Source organism: Panthera pardus, unplaced genomic scaffold (assembly GCF_024362965.1).
Source record: "Panthera pardus isolate Hobbes unplaced genomic scaffold, ASM2436296v1 HiC_scaffold_25, whole genome shotgun sequence".
Taxonomy (NCBI): domain Eukaryota; kingdom Metazoa; phylum Chordata; class Mammalia; order Carnivora; family Felidae; genus Panthera; species Panthera pardus.
The window spans coordinates 90,147,872-90,175,657 of NW_026526821.1; the positions used below are offsets into that span (position 1 = coordinate 90,147,872).

Sequence of the window (27,786 nt, forward strand, 5' to 3'; positions counted from 1 at the left end):
CGGCCCGACCATTAGTCCCTTCTTGAAGAGGCGGAGCTGGGTTGCGTTCTCCTCTGGCCGACACAGGCCGAACCGGACCGAGGAGATTCGAGTGGGGCCGAGGCCGGTGGCACCGCGGCCCAGAGCGGAGGTGGCAGGGTGCGCCCCACCCAGCGGCCAGGCGGAGCCTAAGATGCTGGCTTTTGCCAGGCGGCCCCGCCCGGGCTCCCAGCCGCCTCCGGCCTCGCCCTTTCCGCTGCTGCTGCTGGCGGTGCTGAGCGGCCCGGTATCCGGCCGCGTTCCCCGCTCGGTTCCCAGGACCTCGCTTCCTATCTCAGGTAAGGCGTGGGTGCCCTCGCCCTCAGCCATTCGCGCCGCTCCCGGGCCCCGCCTGCAGGTGCCGGCACCCACCTGCCCTTACCTACAGCCCGGGCAGGCGCTCTGGAGCCCCTCCGCGCTGCGCACCGAGTCCCGCGCCGCCCACGCCCCTCCAGGACCTAGGTGGGACCCCCACGCTGTGCTGTTCCGCAGCATCGCTTCCCGGCCTCGCGCTTCGGCTCCCATGACACGCCCAGGCTGCTCCTGCTGCCCCTTACTGGCAGGACCGCGAGAGAGTTAAGCCCCTCATCGTGCAGAAGCGGGCACTGAGGCCCAGGGAGGGGATGGAGGTTTCCCCGAGGTCGTCCATTTCGGGGAATGGACTCCCTTATTCCCCTCTGCCCAAACATACACCTGTGTCCCTCACGCCAGCTTGATGCCTATTCTGCTTCCAAACTCATTGGTCTTTCGTTCTATTCCAGCCACCCATCCTTCTGATGACCAATTCAGCATCTCCATCTGCCCACTTCTCAAATCTATTCCCTTATCATTTCTACCTCCCTGCAGGCTTTTTGCCTCGCTCGAAGCCCTCATCTCCCTAACCCACTTCCCAGGCCTCTCACAGCTCTTACACCAACTCCCATTGTCTGATACACGATCCGTGGATCCATCGTAACCCTCTTAACTCCTCAGCATTCCGTGCTTTCTCTACCCATTCCCTACATTGAATGTTGGGAAATCATTCAGTGAGTTGATTTAAAGTTCTGTTTAAATGATTTCTAAAGTCTTCAGAAGAAAAAAAAAAAAAATGGAGGGAGGAGATTTGGTCCTTTGAAAAGATCTGGAAGAAGCCAAGGGATGCCACCAGGCTAAAAATGGTCATTGGAATGATTCACACTTTAAAGGCTCTCTGCTGAGGTGGGCATGGGCATGGCCATGGACCTCGTTTTCTTCTCAGTGGGCACTGAGTGTTAGCACCTAGTGCAGACCCAGTGAAGTTGAGAGGGCAACCTGTTGGCAAAAACTCGCAACTGGGTAATAGTAATTTAGAGTCTAAACTTCGGCCTAGTGACATAGGGTTACTATGAATCCAGAAGACAAAGTTGTGGTCAGAGCCTGGGGTTGGTTTGTGCTGGAGCAATAGCCACAAAATGGCGTTGAGGTTGATAACCAGAAATTCAGAGAAGTCTAGATAGCAAGGTGAAACAGAGTTGGGGATGAGAGTGGAGGTTGGGTGTTCCAGGGCTTATAACGAGCATGAGAGAGTAGGCAGGTCCAGCGCAGATTTGAGTATGGGTGTGGGAGGATGGGGTGGGTGGGGCTCCATACATCAGCACATCCAGGAATGAATGGCTCGTAGCCATTCTGTCAAGTCTTGAGGGTAGCTGAGCAGATGAACCAGGTAGAGTAGAGCTGTATTGGTACAAGGATAGGGGCTCCAGAGTGAGCTAAGAAGATAAATTCCTGCTAACTTATTTGTTATAATCTTTAAATGGAATTTTGAATGATGACACTGAAGTTTAGACTTGGCCCAAATGGAGCACATGCCTAAGGAAGGAAAAAAGGAACCATTTGTGAAACATGCACTATATGTCAGTTGCTTCTACCTATGTCATCTCATTTAATTCTGTCAACAAGCCTGATTGGTGGTGTTTACAGATGAGGGAAGTGATGCTCAGGGCAAGTAACTTACTCAAGATCATACAGCTGGTAAGTGAAAGAGCCACATTTAAACTGGGGCTGATCCTTCTCCACAGCACATTCTCATGCCCACTTTTTCCCTCTTTGGGTGGAAATGGGGTGGGGTTGGGGAGGACAAGAGCAGTGAGAAGACAGGAGATAGTCTCCTAAAGTGTTGGTGAAGAGAGTGAATCATTTCCCTTCCAAGTAAAAACAAGTTACTAATAAGTAGTTATTTTTTTTTTTAAAAGGAAATTTAGAGAAGAAGGTCCTTGTACTTCCTATAGGTATTTTCAAATTATGTATCATGTTGCTATGGATAGAAATTACAGACTTAGTATTTATGCTATTATTTTAATAAAGTGTTTTTTTTTTTTATAGAAAAAGCATACTTGGCTGCATTGTATGCTAAATATTCTGGCCTCATCAGTTATCTATCTTTGGGGAAGTTAGATGGTTGGCCTGTCAAAGCCCTGTTTTTACCCTTCATGGCTGCTAAATAAATGATACTTGGAAGAAAACAGAAATTGAGCCCTTTGGCTTTGTCTTTGTGGACCCAACCCTTATGAAGCAATGGCTGATGTCACTCTCCCCTCTCACCCTCTCTTCCTGCCAGAGGCTGACTCCTATCTCACCCGGTTCACCGTCCCTCAGACATACAATTACTCTGTCCTCCTTGTGGATCCTGCTTCCCATACACTTTATGTCGGCGCCCGGGACACCATCTTCGCTTTATCCCTGCCCTTCTCAGGGGAGAGACCCCGCAGGGTGAGAAATGAAAGTGGGGAGGACCCCAGACTCCAGAGCATGTGGTTAGATCCACAGTGTTATGAGATGGGGTGTGTGTTCATAATAACTAAATATGGAACAGTGGTGGTGGTGGCAGGGGGGAGTGTCGGTAAAAATGAATATAGGAAGAATATTGGCTTCATTATCTCAGCTAAGGGTGATGGGAGGGGGTCATGGTGACTGGGGACATTATGAGGGAGGTTAATGCTAGAGGAGGCCACAGTAACCAGGTTTCAGGTGACAGTGGGCAGAGGAATCATTAGAATCACATTTCTTTAGGGCAATAGCTTTTAAACTTTTTTTTATCATCCCTTAGTAAGAAATATATGGTACATTTTGACCCAGTACAGGAAGTGTGTATTTAAAGAACACATTCTTGAAACAGTATCTACTCTCCTGTATGTGATACATTCTGATATATTCTATGTCATTAAAATTAAAAACAATTGATTTCATTACTCATTAATGGGTGGAGACCTCCAGTTTGAAAAATGATGCTCTGACTGAAGAGGCGGGGGCTGGGGGGTGGGTTGTCTCTGAAGTTCTCAAATTGATGGTGGTAGTGGAACTGTTTCACCTACCCTGACTTGGAGAGAGTTTGGGGAGAATCTGGGAGAAACAGTCACTCCTCCTTTCTCAGATTGACTGGATGGTGCCTGAGGCCCACAGACAGAACTGTAGGAAGAAAGGCAAGAAGGAGGTAGGTATGAATCCTGACCCTGTCCCAAGTGTCCCATTGAGACCTAGTTCCAGCCCTGGCTCTGTGTCTGTCCCCTGCAGTGCTCCCATAGCAGTGGGCCCAGGCAGGGGCTCTAACACCATGTCATCCCCTGTCATCTCTGATCCCAGAGCTGTATCTAACTGTCCTGACACTACCCTGCCTTTCCCTGTACCTGCTGCTTCTGATTCTCTCTAATCATCTCTGACCCCCAGGATGAATGCCACAATTTTGTCCAGATTCTCGCCATTGCCAATGCCTCTCACCTCCTCACTTGTGGCACCTTCGCTTTTGACCCGAAGTGCGGGGTTATTGTGAGTGACGGGTGGGAGGATGGGAAAGGTCTCCTGTGAGTGTCCATGACAGGGAGCATGCTTAAAGCAACACTTGTGCATGAAAAGCATTGGGGGTGAGGGATGTCTTTGCAGGGTGGGGGTAGGAGTGGGAGGGCGAGGCAGGTTGTCTGTTAGAAGGTGAGGTACACAGAGTGAGAAGAGAGAAGAGGGATGGTGAAGGAAATTAGGAATGCTAGCTAGGCTAGGGAGAGGATAAATTCAGGAGAGACTTCCGAGGCTAGTATCTCGTGTTTCCTTTGTCCTGTGTATGCTTTGTCCCAGCAGCCTAGATCCATTTCTTAATCAGCATAATCCATGCCTGCTTCTTCCTCCCAAGGTGGGTGACTGTCTTCTTCTCCCACTGCTGACTTCATTCTGCGCAGGCTGTGACCCTCTGCTCTCATGGCTTCTGAGGTCACTACCCACTAATGTAGTACTTGCTGGCCCATATTCTGGGTCTTGCCTTCAAAGTGGGCACTTTGTCAGCCATCTCTCCTTCTAGGTCCTGTTCATTGCTGCCGGAGCCCTGGGCATCTTCACCCTCATACTCAGGCAGGCTTGGTACATGTACACCCCTAATCATATCTAGCTAGTCATGGCTTCTAAAGTTACTGGGACTGGTAGCATCTCAGGAAGGTTTTAATGCTTTTGAACCCTCAGCTATCCATCAGTTATCCAACAGTCAGTTACTGGTCCTCTGCCAGTATGCACTTGTGACAACAACCTGGGATGAGTCAGAAACCTCCCCTGTTCTTTGTATTCACTGGCTTCCCTTTCTGCTCCAAGGAGCAAAAGGAGGGAGTGCAATGACTCTCTCTCTTGACCCTGATCCTTAGCTGTAGATTTTGACTTGATCCTTTTGCAAACTGCAGTACTCCTTGCCACTTGGATCTTATCAGTGTGCATCTCCAAACCCCTCCTTGCTGAAGGCCATCCTCAGGTCTCTTGTTTCCAGTGTTATGACTGTATATGTTTGACTGCCCCGGTCAGTCCCTCTCGGCTGGCCCTGGGGTTAGTTGGGCTTATGTTGAGTCCTTTTCATAATGTGGACGAGAAAGACTCTCCACCCAAGGTGTGCATAGCTTCCTCATCTTGGCAAGGTTTCCAGGTCAGGGTGGTATTGAAAATCTCTATATTCCATCAAGTAATGTTGAGGGTATAGCTTCCCTACAGTTCTTACAAAGCTCAGAAAGTAGTGTGGAGCTGCCATCGCCATATTTGTCTTTTTCCAGGCTGCACACACTTGGGGAACCCAAGGGTGTGAATAGCAGCACCATGGCTTATAGACAATATGATCACTTCAAGTTAATTTCCCAGGGCCTTCTATTCTTCCTCGGCTGTCTGAGGGGATCCTGATGGTTGTTAGATTCTAAGTATCTGGACATAAAATGTTCTGTACGTCCTGTCAGGATTGGTGTCACTTGGGCTCTTATCTACTCCTGAGAAAAATCAGTAACCAGAGTAAAGCCAGGGATCTGTGTCCTGCACTCCCATGACTTTTAGCTCCTTCTCTGAACACTCCTATCTAGCAGGCGTATGAAATGAAGGAGCATCCTTTGGTCACGGCTTGTTTGTAGGAGAATGTAGGGCACAGGCCCCCTGCCCCCCAAATCAGCTGTGTTAACACTTCAGGCCATATACTAAGACTGACCTCTAGACTTCCTGAAAGTTCTCTTCTGCCTTTACTGTCTTATCCTGCTACCTGGCACTCCCGTCTGCTTAAGGAAGTTCTTGCCTCAATCCTTAGTGCTAAACTTCTCACATCCCAGACTGATGACTTTGAGACTATGTATAACTATTATGTGAGAGCTTTGACTAGCTGATCCAGACACAATGACTCACTCAGAGTTGATTGCTCAGAGAAATGAAAGTTCTTACAAAGGAAGTTCGAGCACTGGACCTACCAGCTCTAACTAAAAGTGAAGTTCTGCCATTGAGTGACAGTTCATTGGAGGAAAATATATTTTTGAGAGAGAGAGAGAGAGAGAGAGAGTGAGCATGTGAGTAGGGCAGGGGCAGAGAGAGAGGGAGACAGAGGATCTGAAGCGGGCTCTGCACTGAGAGTGGAGAGCCCAATGTAGGGCTCGAACCCATGAACCATGAGATCATGATCCCAGCTGAAGTCAAATGCTTAACTGACTGAGCCACCCAGGCTCCCCTGGAGGAAAATATTTTAGTTTGCTTTGTTGAGAGAATTCCAGCAGTTAACAGAAAAATGCTAGACTTAAACAACAATAGCAGTGACAAGATTTTGCATTCAGTTGAAGATGTACTCTGTCCCAGGCTGGTGCTGGGTACTTTACATTCAAAATTGAATTTAGTTCTTATCACCACACTATGATATTTAGGTATTATTTATTTTCATTTTACAAGCAAAGAAATGGAAGTTCCAAAATGTTAGGTACCATGTCTAGTATTATATAAGTGGCAGGGGCAGAGCCAAGATTTAAATCCAGGTGTGTCTGGTTCTGCCCCACCCCCCGGTCCTTCTATTCCAGTCTGCAGCACAGATGACCTTACCTGGTTTCATTATCTTGTGACATTTGACCTGTTTCGTGTAACAGGGGCCATCTTTTCTTTTGTTTTCCCCCTAACCACCTGGGGAGGGTCCTTTATATGTCTTATACCCTTCTTGGCCAAAGCCAAAGGATGGATTCCAACCTTACAGCTTGGTGAGAACCTTCCTACCTAGCTGTGTTTCAGCTAGCGAGACTTGCCTCCACCACAACTGATGATGCAGTGAGGAATCTCAACACTCAGACAGAGACTGTGGTCGAGTGGTCTTGCCCCCTTCAGACCCTAATGAAATGTCACTTTGATAAGACAGTAAACATAACCTATCTGGTTAATAGGAGTCTCACTTGCTGAAAGATTATAAATCTAGATAACACAATGATGCCATCTGGGGAAACTGTAAGAGGAATTGTTTCATACTTCAGTAAAACATACTGGGTTTTAAAGGGGCTGATAGACCATCTCTGTGAGGAAGTCCAGCAGTCAAGTGCCAACACAAACTAGAGATTGGAAGGTATCACACTTTCAGAGAATTTGGGCAATAATTTGCATAGAAAATCTAGCTGGAAATGTAAGAATGAGTGAGGTCATTGAAATATGTGTGACAAGGACTAAGGATTGATCTTTATGATACATGGTTAGGGGCTAGAAAGGAAAATAGAAACTACCAAAGGAGATAGAGAAACAATTAGATAGGAGGAGGATGGTAGAATTCCAAGAGAATCAAGACAATATTTGAAGGAGGGAGTGAGTCAAAAATATCAAATACAGCCTAAAGATTAGGAGGGTGAGCATTGAGAAAAGGAGTCCTTGATGAAATGTAAGGGAGTAGTTTTAGGCAGAGGGATGAGAAAACACAATTTGTTTTCTAGGAATAACAAGTGACCCAGGTTTGGTTAGAAGAAAGTATTCATTTTGAGAAGTATTAGAAAGTAAGTAATTTTGACTAAAGTGTTTGTACTCTAGGCAATGGTGGGCCATTTTGTCACTCCCTTGCTCAAAAACTTATCAGGGTAGTGACTGATACCGTAGGAATATTGATCTGTGGGGGGTATGTAGAGTAAATTGGGGGCAAGGCTAGGCAGTGTGGAGAGGAGGAGGTTACTGCTGTAGTTTAGGTGAGAGGTCACAGATGGGCCACAGCAGCATGTACTAACCTTTGTCCAAAGTGCCCAGACATCTTGGTAATCTCTCACTGTCATCCATCATTTTCTCAGGCTAGGCTGCTCCCACTGCCTCACATGTGAGATGCTTGTGCCCCTGTGGGGGCAGAAGACTTTCTCATTCCAGAAGACTTTCTTGACCCAGTGTTCCCTTTTTTTGAGACCTCAGATCACATCTAATTTTAACAGGCCTTCTTCAAGGCTCTCAGTAAAGTAAAACATTGCTTGCCAACCATAGCAAATAGATGAGCAGTCAGAATGGGTCAGTAGTATACTTACACTTAGGGGATATAGATCTACGTTCCCACTCCAACTGCCATCAGTGTAGTTAGGCTCCAGCAATACCATATGCCCTCCCTAGTGAACTAGAGGTATTGTGTCTGGCTTTTCTATGCCATAACTTTGATTCCTAAGCAGCCACAGTTAACTTCTCTGCCAGTCTTAGGTTGACATCATCCCTGGTTGACATTTTTAGATGTTATCTTGAAGCGCTCTCAGTGCTGGATGCTCAGCTGAGGTAACTTCCAGCTGGCCCTGGTGGAACTCTTACATCTCTTGCCCCTGTCCAGGTCAGTCCTGCTGTAGTCCCTGGATGAAGAAGGCAGTTACTTGCCAAATCCTCAAATTCTTACCTGAGTTTCAGGTCTTTACTGACTTTACAGATTCCCTTCCCCCCTTCTATGTTTCCTTGACTCTGGTCTTGTCTTTCATCCTTGGGTAGGAGTAGGGGGAGTATGGCCCTTCTCTCTAAGCCCCTGCTTCCGGTGGTATTATATCAGCCTGAACTATTCTTTACCCTTCCTAAGAGCTCTAGCCCTCAGGAGACTTGCTTTCTTCCCTTTGTCCCCCTTGTCCAGTCACATATTCTCCAGCCAGTTGCAAACCCTAGCATTTCAGAGGAAAGATCTGCCCCCTCAGCCTCTTAGCATCTTTTAAGGCTGTCTGTGGTATTCTTTCATCAGGACATGTGGGTGTTGGAACTAGGGGAATGGAGGGAAGAGGAGCAAATGGATGAAAAGAGGGATGGCAGAGATGGGAAATGACGGGGTGGGTGGGGGAATCAGGAATAGACTGGGAGTATGGGGATGGTAGCGGATGGGGATGAATGGAAATTGAACTGTTCTTTCATCTGACCATCTTTGTAAGTCTCATCATGAACCTCCCCATGACCCTAAACCAATTGCCCCCTTCTGGTCTGTAGGATGTGTCCAGTTTCCAGCAGGTTGAAAGACTTGAGAGTGGCCGAGGGAAATGTCCTTTTGAGCCAGCTCAGCGGTCAGCAGCTGTAATGGCTGGTGAGTGGGGAGAGCCCAGAATCTGTGGCTCCTTGCTGTAATTGCCTCCTTCCCCACCCCTGCTGTTGGAATTTCTGTGTCCTTTCTTTCCTTTTCTTGCAATGTCTATTATTCCCGTGTCTCTTTCTAGCCTTTCCTGTTTTTCCCACGGTGCCTGTGTCCTCCTGCTTTTCCCCAGATTATTATTCCCCTGGGTTTTCTCTAGAGAATATGTCCTCTACACCTCTAGTATGAGTGTTTGCTCTGTTAACCTCTTTTTCTTTTCTCATGGTGTTTTACCTCTTGTTTCTAAGAGGAATCTACTACAATGCATATTGTAATAAATTTGGAAAAAGTATAAAGAAGAACATAAGAAATCTTGTAGAACAGCACTGTTCAAAAGAACTTTGTGGAACAATAGAAATGTTCTATGTCTGTGCTGTTTAAAACGATAGCTGCTAGCTACATGTGGCTCTTGAGTCCTTGAACAATGTGACTAGTTTGGCGGAACGAAGGAATCTTAAATTTTATTTAATTTTAGTTTAAACAGAAATACCACATGTGTCTAGTGTCCAGCATCTTGGCACAATTCTAGAATATCAGAAAACCACTGCTAATATTATGGGGTATTTCTTTCTAGCTTTTTAAATGTGTGTGTGCACAAGCATGTGCACTCATGCACATATATTTTGCTGGCCAGTCCTTTGTTGCTCAGAGGAACCAGTCATCAGTAATGACTGTTAATTCCTGCTGTTACTTCTTTTGACCGAGCTCTATACAGTTGTTCAAGTGTGGAATGGTTCCATCACAGTTTATGCCCAAATGTTTTCTGGAGAATGACTGCCTGATCCTTAGGTAGCCACAAAGTGAATTGTTTGTGTGCCACGTAGCCTGTATTTTAGGGCAGATCACCCCATGTACACCCTTCACATTTAGTGAGAATCCGGCCATATTCTCACAATAGTACAAAACAATAAGGTTAATAAAAATTTTATGAGCATGTGTGTATTATAAAACTTTTTAAAAAGATTATTTATATTGAGAGAGAGAGAGAGAGAGAGAGAGAGAGCAAGCATGAGCATGTGTGCAAAGGAGGGGCAGAGAGAAAGAATCCCAAGCAGGCTTCGTGCTGTCAGCACACAGCCAGACACGGGGCTTGAACCCACACACCGTGAGATCATGACCTGAGCTGAAATCAAGAGTTGGATGCTTAACCGACTGAGCCATTTTAGGTGCCCCTATTGTAAAACTTTTAAATGTCATGCTACATGGATTTAATTTTGAATTTTGTCATGTAATTTTATATCATAGTCATTTCTATACAATTTAAAATTTTTTATGAAGAAATTTAATAATATGATACTACTTATTCTTTGAGCATACCACAATTTAATTAAGCAATCCTAAATCACTTATGTAAGTTTAATTTCCAAGTTTATTTAGTTTATCTCAAAGTTTTTGCTATTACCCATAAAACTATAATGAACATACTTGTGCATAAATTTTTATCCTCATGTTAGATTATCTTGAGACTCCTGGGAATGGATTACTATATCAAAGGGTGTGAACATTTTATGGCTCATTATTTGTTGCTAATTGAGTTTTTAGAAAGAGTATACCAATTTACACCCTAAATCAGCAGGAATGAGAGTGTTTGTTTTTTCTCACATAATTTCGCTAGAATCATATTGTCATTTTGAAAATCTTTGCTAATTGAGGCTAAAAATGGCACCTTGTTTTAATTTGTATTTCTTTGAATATTAATGAGGTTAAACATTTTTCACGTTTTAGTACTTATTTTTATTTCTTCTTTGGTAAATCCTCTGCTTGTATTCTTGGGCTAATTATTAGATAGAATATATTTTCAAATCTATATTTTTTCTCTTGTGATTACATTTTTTTTCAACGTTTTTTTTTTTTTTTTTTTTTTATTTATTTGTGGGACAGAGAGAGACAGAGCATGAACGGGGGAGGGACAGAGAGAGAGGGAGACACAGAATCGGAAACAGGCTCCAGGCTCTGAGCCATCAGCCCAGAGCCTGACGCGGGGCTCGAACTCACGGACCGTGAGATCGTGACCTGGCTGAAGTCGGACGCTTAACCGACTGCGCCACCCAGGCGCCCCTCTTGTGATTACATTTTTAAGTTAAATCTTTTCCCAGTTAGCAGATAAATTTTTTCTTCTTACAGGTTTCTCCCCCAAACATTTAACTCTTTGATCTATTTGGAACTTACTTTTTAAAAAAAAATTTTTTTTAAACGTTTATTTATTTTTGAGACAGAGAGAGACAGAGCATGAACAGGGGAGGGGCAGAGAGAGAGGGAGACACAGAATCTGAAACAGGCTCCAGGCTCTGAGCTGTCAGCACAGAGCCCGACGCGGGGCTCGAACTCATGGACCGTGAGATCGTGACCTGAGCCGAAGTCGGATGCTTAACCGACCAAGCCACCCAGGCGCCCCTATTTAGAACTTACTTTGATGAATGGCATGAGATGGAGATCTAAATTAATTTTTCCCATTTAGTTGATCAGTTGACTCAGCATCATTCATTATACTGCTTTTTTTCCTCTTCACTGACTGACTTTTGCTGTGAACTTTATTGTAAAATTAATTTTTACCTATTGTTTTGGATTCCATTTTATGAAAGACAAAAATTGGGATACAAGATCTAACAGTGACATTTTTTTTCTTATGTATGACTTTATAGGAAAAGTCTTAAAAAGCTAGCTATACAGATGAAATCACTCTTAGACAGTTAATGACTTCCCTTTTCTGAAAAGTAATAAAATAACAAAAGTGTTTGAAAACGAACATCAGGTATAAACCTACTGCATACAAGATTTGTCATTTTTGTCTTTTATCTGCAATTGAAATTGACAAGATCTTGTTAATAGTTATACATGTTTGCATAAAACAGTTTACTCAATAGTTTTCCTGACTTTTTATCAAGCATCTTTGGCAAAACTCTGAGCCAGTCATTGGCTCATTAAGAAAGATTCATCAATTTTAGAAATGATGAATATCTCTTGATTCTACATAATTTTTTATCAACAAGATGAATTCTCAATTACAACAATCTAAGGCAATCGATTAACGTACTTTCTTTGTTGCAAGCAGGAATCTTTATATCTAACCTTCTGCATGTAATTTCTCTGTGTTCTAGTCAGCAAGTGAATTCACATTAGCATGTGGTTTGACAACACAAATTTCATAAATAAGATCATTGTATGACAAAGAACATTTTCTAAAAGGAAAAACATTTTTAAAGAGGGTTTCAAGTCTTTTTTTTTTTTTTTTTCCAGGTAATGAAATTCAGGTTGCTTTCAGCTGATAATTGATGGTTGGAAATAGTTTTAACAGTTTAGAATGGCTAGCTTTCCCATGCCTCTTTCTGTCTTAGATCCAAATCACAGTCAATCCCAACATTATACACTGTCCTCTGAAGTTTTTGCTTTATAGGGCTATAATTTAAGTTTCTTTAAATTTGACTTAAGTGCCAATATTTGGTTGGAGTTTTCAATGTTGATCTGTTAAGCCCTGCTGTCCTTTTGTTTTGAAAATAGCGGTCTAGAAAATAGTGGCAACATTACATAAGAACTAGAACCAAATTCGCAGTTAGGGTCTATGAAAATGTCCTTAAGGATAATGGAGGTATTTTGACATAAAAAGAAGAGCTTTTAGTAATGAAAATATTAGAATATAATAGCAGGAGTATCTCTTGTTTTAAATTATAAGAATTAGAGTGTGCATTATAGATAATTGAGAAAATACAGAAATATATAGAGAAGGAAGTGAAAAGTTCATTGTAATTCAATCATCACTAGGTAGCCACTGTTATTTGTATTTTCTTCGGCTGTGTCTGTGTGTATATTTGTAACATATTGGAATTATTATGCATATTTCACTTAGCATTGTATACTGAACATTTTGTCATAGTATTAATTACCCAAAACATGAGTTTTGGTGATTACGTACTCCTCTCTCACTTGAATGTAGCCCAATCTATTCCCATGTAATTATACATTCAAAATTTAAAATAAATTATTGCTTTTATAAATAATGCAGTGGAAGAAATCTTTTCGCATAAATGTTTATGTAAATCCTTTACATGATCTAATTAATTGCATATGAGTCAATCTAGAAAGTAGAATTGCTGGGCCAAAGGGTGTAAAGGCTTTTGTGATACTTGGTAGATTTGGCCAAATTGCTCTCCAGTTAGTCCCGCCAGCACTGACAAGAGGACCTCTTCCATTACACCCTTGTCAATCCCAAGTAATATAGTTTATTTATTTATTTTTATTTTTTAACTTTTTAAAATGTTTTTATTTTTGAGAGAGAGAGAAAGAGCGAGCACGAGTTGGGGAGGGGCAGAGAGAGAGGAAGACCCAGAATCCAAAGCAGGTTCCAGGCTCTGAACTGTCAGCACAGAGCCTGACGCGGAGTTCGATCTCGCAAACTATGAGATCATGACATGAGCTGAAGTCGGAGGCTTAACCGACTGAGTCCCCCAGGCACCCCCCAAGTAATATAGTTAATAAACATACAGTGACCTCTTCCAGAGCCCAATTTTATATGTTTTTGCTTGCATTGCCATTAGTGAGGTTGAACAACTTTTCATGTGTTTATTGGTACTTGTATTTATTTAGGAAAAAGTCTCAAATCATGTTCTTCAAATGTGACATTTATTTGTATTGCGCTTAGATCAAATTAACAAAATTATCTCCGTATTTCTATTTGCACTATTCCAGTTTGGAAAAATGCAAATATTTTGACAGTAATGTTCACATTAGCCTAAGAACACTGGCATTTCCTTCTGTCTCCTTTGGGGGTCTTTGTCTTCCTCTCATCCTTTCAGTGTTGTGGTTCCTTGGACCCCCAGTCAAGGTCCTATTCTCTTCTTATTCACTGCAGTTGTGATCTCAACCAGCTGCGTGGATTCTGCTTCCACTGCATTCTGATGCCCCCCCAGACATTATCTGGAGCTACAGACTATATATCCAATTGCCTTCCAGACATCTCCACATACATGTCCCACAGAAATCTGAAAATCAGCATGTCCCAAACTGAGCTCATCATCCTCACTCATCTCCCCCAAACCTGCTCCACCACTAGTGTCCTCTCCTCTGAGTGCATAGTGCCATTGCCTCCTCTCCCCCACCCCTGCCCCAAGTACCCAAGCTGGAGACAGCAGTCAGTTATCCTCGGTTCTCCCTGTCACATCCTATAATAAATAGGGTTTTTATCAAGAAGAGCAGAAGGAGGGAGGTTTTGTTCTTTCTCTTTCAGAATCTGCCCTGTGTTTTATCTCTGTTTAATCTCATTGCATCTTGCGATTACTGCATCTGCCAAGAAGCTTTGCAAATGTTTCAGATGCACTGCATGCTGCCAGCATTTTAGGGTCAAGCTTCCTTCTTAAATTTCAGTGTGATTGTCCCAAGACTAGCATGCACACACTGAAACAAGACACTTAGAAATCCTAGGTAACCAACAGAGGAAAACGTAGAATAAACACTGCATCTCCAACTATCTAATTATGTCCTCTTTATAGACTGTTATTTAAAAAAGAAGTGTCTAGCTGGCCTAATCCTTAGATAAGGGAATAGAGAATATTAGGATAGGAATTATGTGTCTTGCAAATTTCTGGCCATGAGAAGAAAAGGGAGTGGAGGAAGGCCAGAGCATGTTTAAAATCCTTTTTTTAAAAATCTAATGAATGATTATTCCTATTGTAAATCTTCTTTAGAAGTGGCCATTTTTTTTATATTAAATGTAATTTATTGTCAAATTGGTTTCCATACAACACCCAGTGCTCATCCCAACAGGTGCCCTCCTCAATGTCCATCACCCACTTTCCCCTTTCTCCTTTCCCCCACCCCCCATCAACCCTCAGTCTGTTCTCAGTATTTAAGAGTCTCTTATGGTTTGCCTCCCTCCCTCTCTTTAACTCCCCCCACCTTCCCCTCCCCTGTGATTCTCTGTTAAGTTTCTCAGGATCCACATATGAGTGAAAACATATGGTATCTGTCTTTCTCTGCCTGACTTATTTTACTTAGCATAATACCCTCCAGTTCCATCCACGTTGCTACACATGGCCATATTTCATTCTTTCTCATTGCCAAGTAGTATTCCGTTGTGTATATAAACCGCATCTTTATCGATTCGTCAGTTGATGGACATTTAGGCTCTTTCCATAATTTGGCTATTGTTGAAAGTGCTGCTGTAAACATTGGGGTACAAGTGTAGAAGTGGCCATTTTGATACCAGAGTGAAAATTTGAACCCCCAGGGTGTAGTGAGACACTCACTGCCATGGTGGCATTCTAGGCTGTCGGTGTTTGGTTGCTAGTACACCTGGGAGGCCGATGTCACAGGCTTTATGCTTGGGTACGTGGAGATCTATTTCCACATGAATGTGATTTTTCTTTGGCTGTGATTCTTTACTTTTTGTGGCTTTCAATCCTTTTCTCCCTCAGTATTTCTAAAATTAAAATATCTTAATTTTTTGAGTTATAAAAGATGGTAACTACAAAAAATATTTAGTGAGTACAAAAAAGTAGAAAGGAGAAAATAAAAATCATTGTAATTCCATTGATCAGAAATAAATATCATTAACACTGTATAGTTATGGCTCCTTCCAATCTTTCCTATATCTACAGGCATATATACATATATGTATATTTTTAAATAGGGTTATGTGATACCTGGTGTTTTTTTCCTAACCAGCTTGCTCACTGAATTTAGCACTATGGGAACCACTCTCTTTTGTACATCATCTGTTGCCAATAACAAATGTGTGTTTTAATGTTTACTGAATTGATTCATTCAGTACTAACTTGCCACAATTGCACTTACAGGGATATTTTATTATAGGAGCAATCCAAAAGAATATTTGAAATTGAGACTATCCTGGAGAATCGAGGGCATGTGGTGATCCTGTGTCCTCCTGTGGACCGTGATGGCCGCTGTTCCTTCTCCTCAGGGTGTGTGTGTGTGCGTGCGTGCGTGCGTGTGTGTGTGTGTGTGTGCGTGTGTGTGTGTAAGACTGTGTTTCAAGCCCCTTGATATTCCTGGAACACCTGGAACCCTACTACTTCCTCCCAAAGTGTCTGACCCCTCCTGCTGTCCCTTAGGTCAGTGACCTTCTGCTCTCTCTCTTTGAGTGAGTGTGCTCTTCTGCAATTCTAGGCTCCGAGTTTCTGAATGCCCCCATTAATCTCTTAGAAACTTTGGGGACCTTTTACCTCCATCCACTGCTGGGTCCCTGGAAATCATTTATGACTGTTGCTCCCCATCCCCCCCAACCCCCACACCAAATCATGCTTCTAAATGTTCGTAACTATCTCTTCCACACATCTCCCTCAATTCTCAGGGCATCCATGACACAGCTTCTGCCAGGGTTTTAAGTTTTATAGTGTTTTGTGTACAATGCTTGTAGGGAGATTTTTCATTGTAGCTCTGGCTTCTGTATCAACTTTCCCCCCCACCTTGGAAGTACAGAAGATTGGTTCGTTTGCTCCTCCATGTACTGCCAGATTATGTCCCTAACCTGGTTTTCTCCTTCCTGAAATGCTCTGGGAGGGAATGGGGTGCCATTTTGTGGTCCACATAAGGAACCACAACTCAACATGCACTGAATGCCGGCCATGTGCCAGGCCTATGTGTGGCTCTATGTTTGTGTTGCATTTAACCCTTAGTGCCGCTGAGTGGAGGGCCTTATTATCTCCATGCTGTATTTGCGGTACCTGAAGCTAATTTGCCCAAGATCATACTACTTGTAAGTATTTAGGGTCCAAAGCCAAGCCTTCTGAGCTCCAAAATGTTGGGACTTTTTCCACTGCCCTCAGAGGGTTTCCAACTCTTTTTGCTTTGTATAAAGTATTTTTGAAAATAGGGTTATTTTTCCAGTGCCTGAGACATGCAACTTTGCTCACGCATCTGTGACCCTAGGATGATTGTGCTTTCCCCAGAGTGGCCCTACTCACTACTGCTTCCTTCAAGGTGCATGAGCCCTCATAGCTCTTGTTGGGCTTTCCATGCACTGGCTTCTAAAACACCAGCCTCTCTTGCTTCTCTAGCCTCTCTCTGACTTGATTTTCCTAGTTGTCTTCATGTAGCTTCTCCCCTTAAATGGTGGTATCCCCAGGGATCTCTTCTCACTTTCTCTTTCTCCCTGGCTGTCATATTCATGGCATGGCTTCAGCCCAATTCCCAAGTTGCCTACTGGCCCTGTTGTTTAGGCCCTTCTGTTCGATTGCCTTCCAGGATCTCTGACCAGATGTCCTGAGGAGACTGCAACCTTAGCACGTTCTACATCTGAAGTTGCTTCCTCCCCAACTACCTCCTTTATGGGCCTTCTCCTGTCATTACTTGCCTTTGCTCATGGTATCACCCTGTGCTGTCATTCATCGTGTAAGCTGGAGACCTTAAAGACATTATTTTGTTCCATTCTTTCACATCTCATATTCAACTGATTTTCAAATCTTGTTAATGGATTCTGCCGCAGAAATATCTCCCCAGTCAACCCTTTTATTCCCCCTCTGCTGCTACCTTAGTTCCGCCCCTCCACTCTTGCCTGGATTGTGTGAATGGCCTTTTAACTACCACTGTCTTCTTAACACCCTGGACTGATTATGTCACTCTCTTCCTCAAGAAAACCTGCAGCTGTACTCTTCCCTGTAGGATAAAGTCCACATTGCCAGGCATGGCAGAGCAGATTGTTATAATTGGGTGCCCATCTTTTCACCTGCAGCTTATCTCTGCTCACTAGTCTCACAGCCCCCTGGGCCCTGCCAGAGCTGCAGCCATGGGGAGTGCCCATATCCCTGAACATGGCTCCTCTTGTCGCCACCTGCCTGTCTTCCTCCCTGAAGTCTTTCCACCTGGCGGATTGCTCATTCCTCAGCCCCAGCTCAGATGTCACCTCTTGGATGCTGTTCCCCCCGTTAGATGTGTCTGGGTTCTCCTCCGTGTTCCCCTCCACATCTGTTAGTCCACGCCTCCTGGAATCTGATCACATGTTTGTCTTCTAGACTCAAACGGGAGCTCTTGGGGGCAGCAATGTGCTTAACACCTGGCACAGTGGCTTCTGTGCAGTAGGTGGTGAAGGAAAATGCCACTCTGTCCTGTCCAGAGCTCCTGTGATACTTGAAACTCCTCCAAGGGGTCATGACCTTCTTTTACCCCTGGAGCAATTTTCTCCTACTCTGTCTGAGCCTTGTCTGTGTTACAGGGTGGCTATGGTTGTCTCACATTCCGCCCACAGGGCTGCACCTCCCCTTCCTTCAGAGTGTGTGATTTCTCTCCTCTCCAGTCCTCACCATCTGTAGGGTGCCTCTGCCCCGGCACTGTACCAGGAGGGACGAGCTGATTCCTCATTGCTTCCTCTGGCTGGCCATGCAGTATTCATTAATCCCCCAGGCTGCTGTTTCCCAAAGTGAGGTTTCTCAAAGTGAAGTTACACATTAGGGTAACTCCTACTGCTTGTTTGAAACTAGTTCTTGGGCCATCCCCTAACACTACTAAGTGAGAATTTCTAGGCACAGGGCCCAGGAATCTGTGTTTCGATCAATTCCCTAAGTGATGCTGGTATACCCTAAAGCTGTGACTTATTCCAGAGCAATGTCCACCCCCAATCAGAAAGAAGACTAGTTCCGTCAGACATTTACCAGAGTGGGAGAGCGGAAGTAAGACTGGGCATACTGCAAAGCAAACCTCCTTCCTGGAGAGTCATAGTATAATTAGTACATTATGGGATAGAAGCATACCGAAAACACTGACAACAGCAAACAAACCAACAGACAAAAAAGCCCAATTTGCACAAAGGCAGCCTTTATTTTTCCTTCCTGCACATTAACGTTCCGACAGGTTTCCCTTAACGCATGTTGCCTTTACTGCCCCAGAGCATTTTATGTCTATGTGGATTTTTTTTTTTAATTTTTTTTAACGTTTATTTATTTTTGAGACAGAGAGAGACAGAGCATGAACCGGGGAGGAGCAGAGAGAGAGGGAGACACAGAATCGGAAGCAGGCTCCAGGCTCTGGGCCATCAGCCCAGAGCCCGACGTGGGGCTCGAACTCACGGACCGTGAGATCGTGACCTGAGCTGAAGTCAGACGCTCAACCGACTGAGCCACCCAGGCGCCCCTGTCTATGTGGATTTTAAGTGAGATGTTGCCTGTCAGGTGCTTAGCAGTGCCTGCCATATCACGGGCGCTCAGCTCCTAGGGTTCCTGCCCCCTGCTTTATCCTCTGTGCTGCCTACAACCCCTTTTGCTTCCCTCAGTCATCTCTGACAGCTCATCTCCTCCCTGTCGCCCTGCAGGGGGGGTCCTGTATGCTGCCACTGTGAAAAACTACTTGGGGACGGAGCCGATTATCTCCCGGGCTGTGGGTCGCGCTGAGGACTGGATTCGGACAGAGACCTTGCCATCCTGGCTTAACGGTGGGGAGACGGGGCAGGGTGCATGGGGGACAGAGCTGGCTGAGGCCGGGTGGCCCCAGGCTGTGTCTGGTATCTGAAGCCACTGGTCTCCCCAGCCCCAGCCTTTGTTGCAGCTGTGGCCTTGAGCCCAGCCGACTGGGGAGATGAAGACGGAGATGATGAGATCTACTTCTTCTTTACGGAGACTTCCCGAGCATTTGACTCGTATGAGCGCATTAAGGTCCCACGGGTGGCCCGTGTGTGTGCGGTAAGACCACCGTCCTGACTGTCTGTCATCTTCTCTGTCTGTCCTCTTGTCTTTTCCTTTCTGGGCCCCTGTTTTTGCATTTCTCCTCTGTCTCCTTTTTTCCCTCTGCCTTGACTCCTTTTCTGGGAGTTGGGGGGCATGGGGAAAGGGCTCTGGCTTTTCACCCCCATAATTACCATTGTGACACACTGTCCCCAGGAGGTGGACTAGTGGAGAGGTAAAGGCAGGAACTGCAAATAGAGAGTCCTGGGTTCAAGTGCTAGGTCCACCAGTTCCTGCCTCTGTGGCTCTAGGCAGGTTCATTAGCATCTTTAAACCTCCTTTGTAAGGTAGAGTATTAATGACCTCTAGCTATAAGGGTTGTTTTGAGGACAAAATGAAGTAACTTATGTAAAGCATGTAGGACAGTATTTCAAAAGTGCACAATGAACTTAGTCACCATCGTTGTTGTGACCTTTTTCACCCTGTATCTCATTATCCCATGCAGTGCTCTGTATCGTCATCCTTGCATTTCTGTGCATCTGTCTTCCCATCTGTCTGTGTCTGCCCTGAAGACAGGGGAAACCTATATTGGTGTCCACAATGTTGGCCTTCTAAGGCCACACACAATGTGGCCTTCCCACAATGTTGGCCTTCTAAGAAGAACTTCCCATGTGCTTGTCACCCAGGGGGACCTTGGGGGCCGGAAGACCCTCCAGCACAGATGGACAACATTTCTGAAGGCTGACCTGCTATGTCCAGGGCCTGAGCATGGCCGGGCCTCCAGTGTCCTGCAGGACATGGCCATTCTTCGACCTGAGCATGGATCGGGGACCCTCATCTTTTATGGCATCTTTTCCTCCCAGTGGTGAGGAGGTCCTGGTGTGGAGGAGAGCTACAGGGTGGGAGAGACGTGGGGATGGGTAGGCTCTCCCTGGAGCCCTGTTCCTTCTGCCCTGGAGCAGGATGCATGGCTCCCTGGGTCATGGCCCCTGCATTTCTCCTGGGTCATCTCCTGGGATGAGTTGCTGATTCCTAGTTCCCTCTAGATATGTGGCTCCAACCTGTGCTCTTACAGGGAGGGGGCTGCCATCTCTGCTGTCTGTGCCTTTCTACCACAAGACATTCGGACAGTGCTGAATGGTCCCTTCAGAGAGTTGAAACATGATTGCAACAGGGGACTGCCTGTCATGGACAATGATGTACCCCAGCCCAGACCTGGAGAGGTGAGGGGGCTGAGGCATCTCTTCCCTTCACACCTGAATTGCTGCATGAGAGAAAGGGCCCAAGTAAGCATCACGGAGACTTCCTGGCCCCTGGGAAACTGTCACCCATCCTGTATTTCCTCTAGTGCATCGCCAACAACATGAAACTCCAGCAGTTTGGCTCATCACTTTCCCTGCCTGACCGTGTGCTCACCTTCATCCGGGACCACCCACTCATGGACAGGCCAGTGTTTCCCGCCGATGGTCATCCCCTGCTTGTCACTACAGATACAGCCTATCTCAGAATTGTGGCCCACAGGGTGACCAGCCTCTCAGGGAAAGAGTACGATGTGCTCTACCTGGGGACAGGTACATTTCATAGTCAAGTGAGTTGCCCATCCAGTGCACACATGCCCCTGTCACAGAGAGGGTCCCATACATATAGGTGTCAGAGTCCCAGGCACAGGTATAGCTGTCATTGTGTCTTGCCCCTTGCCTGCTTCCTAGAGGATGGACACCTCCACCGAGCAGTGCAGATTGGAGCCCAGCTCAGCGTCCTGGAGGACCTGGCCTTATTCCCTGAGCCACAGCCAATTGAGAGCATGAAATTGTATCAAGTGAGTTGTAGATTTTGGGGAGTTTGCTGGGGGGACATCTGAGCCCAGATCCAGTTGGTTACCCTGAAGTCTGAGAGATCCAGCATGTTCTTCTTCCTCACTGCTTTTCTGTAGAACTGGCTCCTGGTGGGCTCCCATACTGAGGTGACACAAGTGAATACAACCAACTGTGGCCGTCTCCAGAGCTGCTCAGAGTGCATCCTGGCCCAAGACCCTGTGTGTGCCTGGAGCTTCCGGCTGGATGCGTGTGTGGCCCACGCTGGGGAGCATGGAGGGTGAGTGTCACTGCACTGGTCTCCTGCCTGCCATTTCAGGGTACTGGCCCATCCACATGTTTATGTCTGTTTCTCATCTGTTAATGCTGCCCTACGTGTGTGTGTGTGTGTGTGTGTGTGTGTGTGTGTGTGTGTGCTGTTTGTGTCACTTGTGTGTCCATCTGTCAGTCCCATACTGATTCATGTGTCTGTCCATCTGATGCTGCCTCATCAATGTCCTTGCCTCTTACGCTGACCTTGATCAACCTCCAGATTGCCACACACTTCTCAGTTTTCATTTTACAAGAGCTCTCAGAAGTGTTTTCACAGTTGACTCCTCCTTCTTTCCTTCCTCGTGCCTTCTATGACTCTGCATTCTCCTGGGCTTCCTCCCTCTCCTACCAGTCTGTGTCCCTTACTGATTCCTTTTCTATCCCACTTCTGAATGTTGATATTTCTCAGGGTTCAGTCCTTCTCTTTACACTTCTGCACACTCTCTAGGTAATTTCATTCCCATTATCTTCAACACCAACTGCTGGCACTGAGTGCCAGTGACAACTACAGATGAGCCTTTAGTTGAGCTACGGAATCCCCTATCTAACCACCTACTTGATCTTCCTTTTGGATGCTTCACAAGCAACTCAAGCTTAGCAAGTTTTAGCATGCACTGTTGTTTCTTCTTTCCTTCACATGCTCCTCCCATAGTTTTCCTCATCTTGAGAATGGGATCTCCATCCTTCCAATCCCTCCAGCCAGACTTGCCTGCACTGTATTATAGTTTGCATTCTAGCTCCACCTGTGATTTCCTCAGTTCACAGCCACTTCTCTCCATCTCTGCCACTATCACCCTAGTCCAAGCCATCATCACTTCTTGACTGGGTTATTCTAATAACCCCTTAATTGGTCTCCTTTTGACCATTGGGGGACCCTACCATCTATTTTCCCCTTAGCAGATAGTTTAAAATCACATGTCACATTGAAGCAAATCCCTGGCATCATATTCATAAAATATTTCAATATGTGTCTCTACCAGATAAGGACTCTCTTAGAAACATTTTATTATTGGGAATTTCAAACATTCAAAAACAGAATAACATAATGAATTCCCATCATCTGTTGCTCAGCTGCAACAACTATCAACTCTTTGGCCAATCTTGCTTCATCAATACCCTCACTCACTCCCAGTTATTTTACAGCAAATCTCAAATATCATGTCACTTTATCCATATATCTTGCAGAGTACGTCTTTAACACAGAAGGAATTAAAAAAAATAAGTGTATTATCATTATAGTACCATAAACTTAATGTCATGAAACATCCCATCAATGTTCCAATTTCCTCAAGTGGGTAGACTTAAAAATAGTTGCTTAAGTTAGGATTCAAATAATGTCCATCAATTGCAATTGGTTGAGGTGTTTCTTTTCTTTTTTAAAAAAATTTATTTATTTATTTTTGAGAGAGAGAACGCACATGTGGCAGGGGCAGAGAGAGAGAGAGGGAGACAGAGAATCCCAAGCAGGATCCATGCTGTCAGCATAGAGCCCGACTTGGGGATGGATCCCATGAACCATGAGATCATGACCTAGGCCAAAATCAAGAGTTGGGCGCTTAACCGACTGAATCACCCAAGCGCCCTGATTGATGTGTTTCATAAGACTTTAATTTTTTTTTAATGTTTATTTATACTTTTAGAGACAGACACAACACAAGTGGGGGAGGGGGAGAGAGAGAGGGAGACACAGAATCCAAAGCAGGCTCCAGGCTCTGTGTTGTCAGCACAGAGCCTGACGGGGGGCTTGAACTCACAAACCCTGAGATCATGACCTGAGCCGAAGTCAGAGGCTTAACTGACTGAGCCACCCAGGTGCCCCAAGACTTTCAATTTTTAAGTAAGATTCCCTTTAATGAAGCATTTTTAATTGATTGCTTAGAAAGTATTTTTTCAAAACTGACTTTGAGATTTCCTATGTTGAAGCCCAGTTAATCTGCAGTATATTTGTACATATTGCTGAACTGTAAGGTTACCAGTATTTTAGAATTAAAAGTACTTGTTTTGGGGATCTGTTTTTCATTAAGAACTTTGATCTGGTAGTTTCTCTTGGTAGAACTCTTAAATGTCTAAGACAAGGCCAGTGCTTCATTGTTTTAATATCCATTAAAATAAGAACTTCATTGTTCTTGGGTATACTGTGTACTTGAGCCTCAGGGTCCTCTTAAGATATAAATGTGTGTGGGGAGTGTGGGGTATGTGTATATGCTAATATATTTCTTGGTAATACAAGAAATTACCAAGTTGGTGCCTGTATGCACTCTATGCTCCAAACCTCAATTCCTACAAGCAAGAAAGACTATGAAGTTCCTGTAGCTATAGCCCACATATGGCCTTCCCATGTTCCCCACTCTCAGCCAGACCAAGTGACCTTGGTTTTACCCAGAAGGCTGTAATGTATTCATACCAGTCTTGGAGCTCATTTCAGATGCCTTAATTCATGTTGAAGGAGTTCACACTCAAATGGAGCCTATCTTTGGTTGAGGCTTTTGGTTGATCTCCACTGACAGCTTGATAGAGGTCTCCCTCTGGGGAGTGGTGAGGTTTTCGGAGTGAGCAGTCTATCCTGCTGTCCCTCTGTCAGACACAGTCCACCCACATCCTGGAAGTGCCAGGATTGTGTTGTTTGAAATATATCCATTAGAGGCTAATAGATATCAACAGTTGTTGGAGACAGAATGGTCCTACTTAGAGATGAACAGCTTTTATGAAACAAAAAGTCACATCACCAGCCCTCACAGAATTTTTAATGTTTATTTTTGAGAGGTGGGGGAGGGGCAGAGAGAGAGGGAGACACAGAATCCTAAGCGGACTCCAGGCTCTGAGTTGCCAGCAAGGAGCCCAATGTGGGCCTTGAACTCACAAGCCATGACCCTCACAGAATTTTGATTAACTTGTATAGAAAAGAAGTTTTCTCTCTAACAGAAAAAAAGTTAACTGTAGTTTTTATGGACTTCTTTTCCCCAGAGAAATCTTGTGGTTGTGGATACCCAGATAACATTTCTTAGAAGGTTCCCATGTATTTTTTTTTTTTTAATTTTTTTAACGTTTTATTTATTTTTGAGACAGAGAGAGAGACAGAGAATGAATGGGGGAGGGTCAGAGAGAGAGGGAGACACAGAATCTGAAACAGGCTCCAGGCTCTGAGCAGTCAGCACAAAGCCCGACGCGGGGCTCGAACTCACGGACCGTGAGATCATGACCTGAGCTGAAGTCGGCCGCTTAACCGACTGAGCCACCCAGGCGCCCCAAGTTCCCATGTATTTTTTAAAAGCACCCTACAAACACTTTTCCAGCACACCTAGTGCAAATTTAATTCCCTGTGGTCTTCTGGAAATATCTGTAGAATTGGATATGGCAAGTGTCATGAGGAGTAAAAGGGGTATCGGGGGAAATTTTATTGATGAAGAGGACGTTGACTGATAGTTTCAGGAGTGATTTATGAGATGGTGGGAGCTGTAATCTCATTATGTTACTGAATGTTCGGTGGTACTGAGGAAGGTAGAAGGGGGTGTTGACACGGATTTACCAAGTATTCTCTTCTGTACAGGTTGGTCCAAGACATAGAGTCAGCGGATGTCTCATCTTTGTGTCCCAAAGAGCCCGGAGGTCTGTATGGTTTAGGGAAATGTGGGTGGAGTGGGTGAAAACGGGCTAGAATGTTGTCCATTTTGGATCCGCTTTAAAAATTGGAAGATTGGGCAGCCGGTGACCCATGGCCCTACTTTTTATCTTTGTCTCCACGACCCCTTATATCTGATATCATGCCACATTTCTCTGCATTACATCCCAGCCGGTAGCATCACCACCTTTTGTGCCTTTGCTGTCTCTCTGCAGAACGCCCAGTAGTGTTTGAAGTTCCTGTGGCTACAGCTGCACATGTGGTCTTGCCATGTTCCCCAAGTTCAGCATGGGCGTCCTGTGTGTGGCACCGGCCCAGTGGAGTGACTGCACTTACCCCCCGGCGGGATGGGCTGGAGGTGGTGGTAACCCCAGGAGCCATGGGTGCTTATGCCTGTGAATGTCAGGAGGGTGGTGCTGCCCGTGTGGTGGCTGCTTACAGCTTGGTATGGGGCAGCCAGCGGGGCCCCTCAAGTCAGGCCCACACAGTAGGGGCGGGACTGGCTGGCTTTGTTCTGGGGGTTCTTGCAGCATCCCTGACTCTCCTTCTGATTGGTCGGCGTCAGCAGCGACGGCGACAGAGGGAACTTCTGGCCAGAGACAAGGTGGGCTTGGACCTAGGGGCCCCACCATCTGGGACCACAAGCTACAGCCAGGACCCTCCCTCTCCTTCTCCTGAAGATGAGCGGCTGCCCCTGGCCCTGGCCAAGAGGAGCAGTGGCTTTGGTGGCTTCCCTCCCCCCTTCCTGCTTGATCCTTGCCCGAGCCCAGCCCACATTCGGCTCACCGGGGCTCCTCTAGCCACATGTGATGAAACATCCATCTAGGGCAAATGACCGCTAGTGCATTGGTAGCCCCTGGAGGGGAATGACCATTAAGATGCTGGGGGTAGTGGGCCTGGAAGACGGTCATGGCCTCTGGGTTCTCTTTTGGTCTTTGTGTAATCACTTAGACTTCGTGTCTGCCTACTCTGGGCCTGGCTGGGCTCTGGCCCAAGCCTGTGCTTGATTTCCTGATTGCCATGCGAGATCAGAGCTGCCCTCTCCAGCAAATCAGGACTTTTCCCATGCCTGCCCTCTGAACCGCTGCGACCCCTTCAGCCTTGGCCCCCCATCTTGGGCCCATTAGTTTGGGGATGGGGAACAGAACATAGCTATGACTTTGCCTTCTGGTGGGCCCTGGCCGGAAGGAAGGCCCCTAGAGGTGGTGTGGGGCTAGTGTGCATTGATCTTTTTGTTCATTCTCTTTAGTTTATTGGATTCTCTGTGGGGAGTGCATGATCCCCATGTCGCAACATGAAATCTCTGCCCTGAGATGTCCCCCAACCCAGTTTTCCTTCTTCTGTAAAAGAGTGTGTGTGTATACACAGGTGTTCGTTGGAGGCCTGGCCACATGTGCATGAATGACTGGGCCAATGCTCAGGTGTACTCATGAGGGGTCAGGAGGGGAAGGTGGGAATGGAGGCATTGCCTGCAGAACTTCAGACCCTGCAGGCAGTGAAGGAATGGCTTTCCTTTCTAAAAGGAAACAAGCCACCACCCCATCCCCATCACCTCCTACAACCCTTCTCTTGAGTAGAGAAAAACTCCCCAAGTGACCTTTTGGGTGGGAAGGACAGCGGTACATGTGACCCCATCTTTCTCTTTGTTTTTGCCTCCTGGCTGCCACCACTGCCACGCACAGCTGTTCTTTCTCTGGCTGGAGTACAGGCTGGACCGCCTTCTTTGGCTCCCATTTAAAAAACTTCACAACATTCTAAGTGTAAGGGACAACAAAAGGGGAATAGTCATAGGAAGTAGAAGTTGCAAAAAAATAGGTTTGTATCCATGACTTTACTCAGGTTGACACCTTCGCCCTAAATCAGAAGTTCTCCACCTGGGGTCCATGGACTCCCTGAAATCATATGCAAAATGTTGTCTGTACCTGTGAGTCTGTGTTTTTATGGGGGTGGGGGGTTATGGCTTTCATCAGATTCTCAAGGCCTTAACAAAGTTAAAGGACCACGCCTCGAGGTCGCCACACATTGGCCAAGCTGAGGGGTGCCACACAGCGGCAGCTCTTCCTGCCCCACCATCCCTTCCCTGTGGCCCGCCCTGGACTTGCAGCTGCTGGATGCCCTCTTGTTTCTCCCATCCCTGGAAACTGGGCTCTGTGTGTATTTGAAGATACTGTCAACTCCTACCAAACATAAAGACCTCTTCCTGCTTCACAGCTCCCAGATGCTCTAGGCTTCTCCTGCTCAGTCCTGGTCTTGGCCTGTGTATGTGCCTCGTTCATCCCTGGTGGGGGACCCCCTTGAGCTCCAGTGAATGATCCAGCCCTTCTCAGTTGAAGTTTCAACTCTACTTACCTTGGCAGCAGCCTGTGAACTACTCAAAAGAGTCCCCTTGGGTTTGGGATTATCAGTGGCTTTGCCACTAATAAGTGTATGATTTTCAGCAAGTAATCTAATATAGGAACATTGGTTTACTCATCTGTAAAGTGGGGATAATAATACCTACCTCAGGGTTGCTGCAAGGATTAAATGGGGAAACATGTAAACAATAAAGCGCTATCTATTCCAGTAGATGTTGTTATTATAAAAGTTGACCTATCGTGCCAT

At 45.5% G+C, this 27,786-nt stretch overlaps 1 protein-coding gene across 3 annotated transcripts; it reads left to right on the top strand.

Moving 5' to 3' along the window:
- On the top strand, positions 1 to 27,750 carry SEMA4F (ssemaphorin 4F). Of its 3 annotated transcripts, none has more exons than XM_019442779.2 (14): positions 20 to 317; positions 2,594 to 2,745; positions 3,407 to 3,466; positions 3,700 to 3,798; positions 8,698 to 8,791; positions 19,092 to 19,211; positions 19,307 to 19,458; positions 20,127 to 20,305; positions 20,516 to 20,663; positions 20,789 to 21,011; positions 21,150 to 21,259; positions 21,374 to 21,534; positions 25,114 to 25,172; positions 25,401 to 27,750. In XM_019442779.2, exons 1-14 carry the CDS (start codon positions 173 to 175, stop codon positions 26,009 to 26,011), a joined length of 2,313 nt encoding a protein of 770 aa, XP_019298324.2. In that variant the 5' UTR covers positions 20 to 172; the 3' UTR covers positions 26,012 to 27,750. The 3 variants fall into 3 exon arrangements, with proteins under 3 accessions (XP_019298332.2, XP_019298324.2, XP_019298340.2); XM_019442795.2 differs by lacking the exon at positions 20 to 317 and adding an exon at positions 1,936 to 2,007; XM_019442787.2 differs by lacking the exon at positions 3,700 to 3,798 and having other exon boundaries at positions 1 to 317.
- The last annotated feature ends 36 nt before the right edge of the window (positions 27,751 to 27,786 follow it).